Genomic DNA, 7,744 nt, shown 5'->3' with positions numbered 1-7,744 from the left:
ATATTCCCTTGAACAAAAGGGGTACAGGTGCTACAATCCTACTACACGAGAATTACGAGTGAGCAGAGATGTAGTCTTTGATGAGATGAGCAGCTGGTACAGTAATGCACATGGCACTATTGGGGCTGATGTAAAAGATGATGTGGTTGTACAAAATGTGAGGCCACAGTCGCAGGCTTTGAGTGGACCACAAGAGTCCTCTTCTCGTGGCTCTGTTGAGAAACCATGGAATGGTAGACTACGTATGCAGGTTACTCCACCAACAGGTACAGGGAATGTATCACGAAAAGGAAAGGAAAAGGTTGATGAACCTCCCTTTATGGTTGATGCATCATCAGGTTTTTCACATGTAGACATGGATTCAGATGATTCTGAACAAAGTCTTGATGAGGAATTTGGAATTCCGGTTGTCAGGACACCTGGTGTAAGGAAAGTACAAGAAGATGCTAGAGGGCAAAGGAGTGACCCAGGACCGCGCAGATCTAATAGAGTCAGAAATCCAGTTCAGAAATTGACTTATGATGGGTATCTAGCACATCACCAAGCCTACATGGCTAAGGTGATACAGGATGTGGAGCCCACATGTTTTGAGGATGCAGTTGGAAATGTGCATTGGGATGATGCAATGAATGAAGAGATGGCTGCATTGGAAGCAAATGACACATGGGAGTTGGTGCCATTGCCAAGTGGCAAGAAAGCTATTGGTTGTAAATGGGTGTATAAAACCAAGCATAAGGCTGATGGTAACATTGAGCGTCACAAGGCAAGGCTGGTCGCAAAGGGTTATGCACAGACGTATGGCATAGACTATGAGGAGACCTTTGCTCCAGTGGCAAAGATGACGACAGTGAGAGCTGTCATAGCAGTGGCTGCATCTAGAGGATGGATTATGCATCAAATGGATGTAAAGAATGCCTTCTTGAATGGTGAGTTGCAAGAGGAAGTGTATATGGATCAGCCACCTGGTTATGTCGACCCAGGTTACCCAGATTATGTATGCAGACTTCTCAAAGCTTTGTATGGTTTGAAGCAGGGCTCTAGAGCATGGTATGACAGGATTGCCAAGTATCTTGTCAGTATTGGTTTTAGGAGAGCTCATGCTGATCATTCACTCTATGTACGTGAGAGTGATGTGGGGATTGTGGTCATTACCATATATGTAGATGACCTTATTATTGTTGGTGACAATGCTATGGAGATTGACCATGTGAAGGGTCTTCTCAAACAGGAGTTTGAAATGAAAGATTTGGGCGAGTTGCGCTACTTTCTTGGCATTGAGGTGATCAGGACTCCAGAGGGTGTATGGCTGTCACAGAGACAATATGCTTTGGACATGTTGTCAAAGTATGGTATGGCTGATTGTAAGCCGATTTCCATTCCCTTGGATGTGAATGCAAAGCTGAGTGCAGAGAAGGGTGATGTTGTTGAGGATGTCAATATGTACAGGAAGATGGTGGGTAGTCTAATCTACTTGACTATCACAAGGCCAGACTTGAGCTACACAGTAGGCTTGGAGAGTCAGTTCATGCAGCTTCCGAGGAAGCCACATTTGGATGGAGTACGACGCACACTTAGGTATGTGTAAGGGACTCTTGACTACGCATTGTTCTATGCAGCAGATGCACCATTAGCATTGTATGGGTATACAGATGCAGATTGGGCAGGTAGCATTGTTGATAGGAGATCTACGAGTGTCTTCATGTTCTCTTTTGGGAGTGCTGCTGTTACTTGGAGCAGCAAAAAGCAGCCTACGGTTGCTTTATCGAGCACAAAGGCCAAGTACAGAGGTGCAGCAGTTGCGGCGTGCGAGGTAGCTTGGCTACGCACATTACTTGAGGACTTGGGAGTGCAGGTGGACCAACAGATTTTCATCCATTGTGACAACCTCAGCAGCATGCAGTTGGCTAGGAACCCAGTGTTCCATGCCAGGACCAAACACATAGAGGTCCATTACCACTACATTCGAGAGCGAGTGTTGGCGGGCGACATCGACTTGGTCTACGTCAGCACAGAGGAGCAGATAGCGGATATCTTTACCAAGGCCCTTGGAGCTGAGAAGCTTCGACGTTTCCGCACTATGCTTGGACTCTGCGACATGCAGAGCTCGAGGGGGAGTGTTGAGATGTCGAGCTCTACACCTTGAGCTGGCATCCACTACGGGTCTTGGCCGCTTACGGCATTTACTCACTGGCGCGTTAGGTGACCGACACGGAGGATCTCTGCCAGTGATTCTACAGGTGAACTACACTTATAGTGCCAGCCTAGTACGCTTCTAGCGAGTTCACACTTAGTGACCGCATGTACATATGTGCTACTTTTCAGCTATAGCACTTAGTCATTTTGTACTCTCTTTTCTGTGAAGAAGAAGAAGAAGCTTTCCATCTTTGTGTGCTTTGTGCTTGTCTTGTGTAGCTCTCTTGCATCCTCATTCTTTACAAGAAGAACGAGGTTGCAATCAACTAGGAAGCAATAGGAAATCCAAAGATCAATCAGTCATTGCCAGTCAAATCAATTGATGAAATTTAGATTGGAAAACAAAGTCTCCAGCTACTCTCCATAAAGACACAGCTAGATCAAGATGAGACCATGAGACAAAGATCTTCAAATAGAACCAACAACAAGAATAGCTATAGTTCTTAGCACTACAAAAGGAGCAAGTGTCTGATGCAATGCTCTATTGGATAAGGAAGCAAAGTTCAATATGGTTACAAACAACGTTCAAAGCATTCTAGAGATTACTCAGAGCAAGCCAGATAGTAGTGAAATCATGGGTAAGGCTACAAGTCAAGAAGAAATGGTTGCTACCCTTAGCATCCAGTAACATGAAGAGCAAGTAAAATTTCAGGTGAAGCCTTCAAAGGAAATGCATGCAGATGTCATCCTTGGACATCACTGGTTAGACCAACACAAGGCCTACAAAGAATATAAAATGCTAATACTCTCTTTTCCAAGAGGTAGCTAACATAATTTACAGGTACTATTAAGGCTAGATTCAGTGTTGTAAAAGTTAAAAGAATCAAAGATAAATCTTGCAGACAAAGGTAAGGCCAAAGTGGACCCTTCATCGACTAGCAAAGAAGTTGTGATAGCATATGCCTCTACATCAAAGAACCCTCATGGATCGGCTTTCAAAACTTAAAGTCAATTGCTGGCCCAACTAGAACCTCTAAGGAGACACCCAAAAAATCAAAGGTATATCAACCAAACTACTCACAAAAGCAAAGGAAAGTCGAGCAAGTGTTTTTTCCGAGCAAATTAGTCAAAGTCAATGATCCGGTTTGGATTAAAGATAGGAATTCAACATAGAAAGACAAACACATGGGATGGATAGCATCATAATGGGGCTTAAAATACTAGGAGTACTATGGAGGTAACATACATATATGGGTGCCAAAACCGTAGGTTAGAGCATATGAAGTAACATCAAGAACCTCCCAAGAGAGAAGGCCCACAAGGTATCAACTTCAACAATATCCTAGGATACCTAAGAAGCAGGTATACAACAGAACAACATTAAAAGTTGCTAAAGTCAACCATGACTCTCAAGAGGATACAGAACAAAGATGGATCTCAAAGAATGTTCCTCTTGGACAAGGATTTTACACAGGGTATACACAGATTTGGTGACTAGTCAACCATAAGCCAACTGCAACTACAGTAGACCTACATGAAGATCTCAAGAACTTAACAAGACCTTGAGCGAAGCAAAGTCAACAATGGAGATACAAAGGTCCTCAAAAGATTTGGATTTCTAAGTCTTCCAATGCTCCTAGTCAAAATCAAATGCCGATAGTGAACAGAGGCTATATTATTGCCCTTAACTCTACCATTTAAACATCATTCAACTCTGACAAACAATCTAACAAACACTCTGACATTCACAGAATTCCACCATTGCTACAAACTTCAGTACAGACTCACCGACATACTTTGGAAAGACTCGCTGCTTCCATTATGCATTTAGAATACTACATTGATGAGAATATAGAAAGAGAAAGAAGACAATAGTGTTGACAAAACATTCTGCACTTTCTTGATACTGCAAGAATCCGCCATCACATCTTCTTCATCATCGTAACTGAAAAACTGCCTATTGCCGAACACCTCTTGACATAAATAAACATCCCTACACTTAAGATCCCAAAAGACACACCCCATATTAAGGTTTATTACATAGTCACTTTTAAAGTCAAAATCCTACTCCACCGAGGTGTAGCCTTAACACTTGGCATAGCCCAGTGGCTTGAGCCATAGGCTGACCTCGGATCCATGATCCCTTGATCCATGTTCAGCCACTTTGATTTTCTGCATTCAATCCCTGCTTTTGCTCCACTTCAACAATTGCATCCTCTACCATAGGTAACTGTACTGCCATCGGTTCTACATCCACATCAACCACAAGAAGTGAACCTTTTGCAACTGTCTCCATGCTACTCTCATGTAGTTCCTGCACATTTGCAGCTTGTGCTCCCCTTTGAATACTAGTCTGCTGCTCCATCAGCTGCTTGCAGATTGATTCCATTTTCATTTCCAATTCAGCATTCCACTCACGCAGCTCGACATTCTCCTCTCGGACCTTATGCTCTCCAGCAGCTTCAAACCACGACTTGTAATTATCAATCGACTTTGCCATGTGTTCTTGAAAAATCCCTGCTGCTTGGTGTTACAATTCCTTGGTGTAATCAAACACCTCTTTCTTCAAAACATCCAAATATGCATCAGAGATCAACACACCTGTGACACCCTGGCCATCCAAAGTGGACCTCTCCAGATCCACGAATGGAGTTAACCTATTCATCAAGAAATTGTTATATGCAATAAGATGTGCAATCTTATCCTCCACTTCATGAAACCGCTTCTTTGTGGCATCCTTAAGCCCATCTGCCCATATCTGAAACTCATGTGCAATTCCTGCCATCTCAGAAATGCAATTATGCATATCCGCATTGATCCGAGCTAACTCCTCCTGTAATAACCTTCAATACTTCATCCACCCGACTCTGCATCTGACCGACTTCACACTCCAAGCTATCAATGCGTTCCCCCTGAGCCTTTTGCATCTCGAGGGTGAGGATCATAGCCTCCTGATTGCAGATAAACCGATTCAAGTCCGACAAACTTTGAACAACATCTTGAATTGAGAACACCCCATCCAACTTAACACTTGTAGGTTTAGCAAAAGGGGTTGTTTTAATGGCCTCTGTCACCGGGGTGTGTTCCCCTGAACCCTCACGAACCTTCCACAGAAACAGAGTTATGGTACGGCTCTTGGTGTCGATTTTTGGAAATCCTGTCCTAGAAGGGATAAGAGTGACTTTCCCTGATGACTGCACCTTTTCATCTGTGCCTGCAAGTAAGGAGCTACCTTGGTAACAAATGGTGACCTCCTTTTATCCCTTGGCTTTGAAAGCTGCAGCCTGTCAAAAATGAAGGATGCCCAATCCACCTTCTTCCCTCGCTCTGCATGATGAATTGGGGCAAACACCTCTTTGGACATATAGGTGGTTTTTGCCAACAAACAAACCCTATCCGAATACCAAAATAATTGAGTACTGCGGAGTTTGCCACAATTCCGCACCATGTAATAAGCCCTGCTGCCTTCTAGCTGCCCAAATTCGGATCTCATCATCGCATCTGTCACTTTCTTTGCCTTGTGCAAAGGATTGTGAGAAACCTTAAAAACCTCTACCACCAACTTTGGGGAAACGTCCTTCCCCTCCATGATATAGCCAGCATTTTTCCTAAGGTGGCAAAGGTGCGACTCTGCAAACTCGTTCTTCTCCCAAAGAGCCCATGGTAAACATTCATACTCATAAAGGCCAAACCGGCGCAACCATACCTCTATATCACGATCATGAACGTCGAATATCTCGTCGACCTCCATCTCCTCCACAGCATCGTCTCCACTGGATTCTGCCCCCTCAATGTCCTCCACGCTCTGAATACTTTCTCTGCGGGGACGTAACAGCTCCTCCCTGGCCATCTTCATTGAACGGGTTTGCGTCATCTCCTCCTCACCTAGCTCCTGCTATTTAGGCACGACAGATTTTTTGAAGCTTTCAAAAGACATGGCATCGAAGGTGATAGGAAACGCACGCACAGTGGGAAAGCTTCTTTTGACGATGAACGCAAGATACTTGCATGCAAAATGAGTGTGGCCTTTCACCTCAAATTGGGTGTTGACCACCCCATGATGGTCCTTATTCTGAAAGTGCGTGTTAATACCCCGCAAACATGTGTTGATTGGACCACTCACTTCAAGGGAATCTCCCTTAAAAACATTCTGCGTCGTAAACTGGTGACTTCCTTGATGACATAACCCTTGGACAATGCCACCCAATGCAATTCCGCTGTGGATTTTCTCCAATGCCAACTTTTGTCAAAACCAAATCCGACCACATTCTGCAACATGAACCCACTGCTGGACACTGTATGGCGGTTAGTGCTCCCCAAAGAGTCCGCCTTGAACTCCAACACTGGTTGTACCCATTTCACTCCAATTTCCTCAGCCTTGTTTACCATCCATCTTGGAATCTTGGGAACCTTGCCATAAAATTTCTTCATCCTAAAGCCATTGACCGGTTTCACAACAGGTGTACCAAAAACATCCCTCAATCTGAATGTTCCTTGGCCTAATTCTTTTACAATTTGATAAGGCCCAAAGTACCTTAACTTCAGTTTTCCTGGGTGTGGTCCCAACTTGGAATTGTACAACATCACCAAATCAACCTTCTGAAATTTTTTGAACTTAACCTGCCTTGTCATCCAAGCTTATCGTCTCTTTTGTCCAATATCTTTTGCATATGCACTATGAATCCGATCCTCTTCCAACTTCAACAACTCCCTCTGTCTATGCAACACAAGATCCTCAGGACTCAGCCTATGTTGAACTGCCAATCTCAGACTTGGAATCACATACTCCATGGGAACAACAGCCTCAATCCCAGAAACCAATTTGAAAGGTGTCATCCCTGTGGCAACCTTAAATGCTGTACAAAACGACCATAAAGTTGAATCCAATTTGTCATCCCAATCCTTTCTATTTTCTGAGACAATCTTTTTTAGAATTCTCACTAGCACCTTGTTTGTACTCTCAGCTTGACCATTTGCCTGTGTGGATGATATGGAGTTGACTTCTTGTGCAAAATCATACATGTAGCTGTCAACTCGGCAATTACTATATTCAGAAAATGCACACCCTGATCTGACACTAACTCAATGGGACATCCAAATCTCGTCATAATGTTTGAATACAAAAAATCGAGCCACACTTGCTGCTTTATTATCCCTCAAAGATACTGCTTCCACCCATTTGGTAGAATATTCTGTTGCAACCAAAATGTATCTTGCTCCTGTTCTGCTAGCTTTTGGTGATATTGGCCCAACAAAATCTAGTCCCCACTTTTGAAATGGTTCAAGTGGTAAAACTGGGTGATCCTGCATCCTATCCATTGAAGTAGGTTGTCCAATCTTTTGACATTACAAACATCCCCTTGCAAACTGATGTGCATCCTTAAGCAACAATGGCCACCACAAGCCAGCTTGCATGATCTTTCTCCCTATTATTTCTCCAGAAAAATGTCCTCCTGCTGTTCCATAATGGGCTTCTTGTAAAACCGCTTTTTGCTCCTCATCAGGCACACATCTCCTGATGATCTGATCTGCTCTCTTTCTATACAATGCTCCAGCAATAATAAAAAATGGCCTACTCCTCAATGCAAACTTCTTCCTTTGATCTGATGAC

General features: G+C 43.5%; 1 protein-coding gene and 1 pseudogene across 1 annotated transcript; both read right to left on the bottom strand.

The window, feature by feature from the left end:
- Window positions 1–4,288: 4,288 nt before the first annotated feature.
- On the bottom strand, window positions 4,289–4,633 carry LOC147456883 (uncharacterized). The gene has a single exon (XM_086513469.1). The coding sequence runs from the start codon at window positions 4,631–4,633 to the stop codon at window positions 4,289–4,291; it is 345 nt and encodes a 114-aa protein (XP_086369595.1).
- A 1,395-nt stretch (window positions 4,634–6,028) lies between these two features.
- Window positions 6,029–6,522, bottom strand: LOC147456882 (uncharacterized; annotated as a pseudogene).
- Window positions 6,523–7,744: the final 1,222 nt, after the last annotated feature.

The sequence above is a fragment of the Adiantum capillus-veneris genome, chromosome 5 (genome assembly GCF_014529385.1).
Source record: "Adiantum capillus-veneris isolate H3 chromosome 5, ASM1452938v2, whole genome shotgun sequence".
In the NCBI taxonomy this organism is placed as follows: Eukaryota; Viridiplantae; Streptophyta; class Polypodiopsida; order Polypodiales; family Pteridaceae; genus Adiantum; species Adiantum capillus-veneris.
The sequence above is the reverse complement of the archived record's forward strand: the minus strand, read 5'-3'. Positions and strand labels throughout refer to the sequence as shown.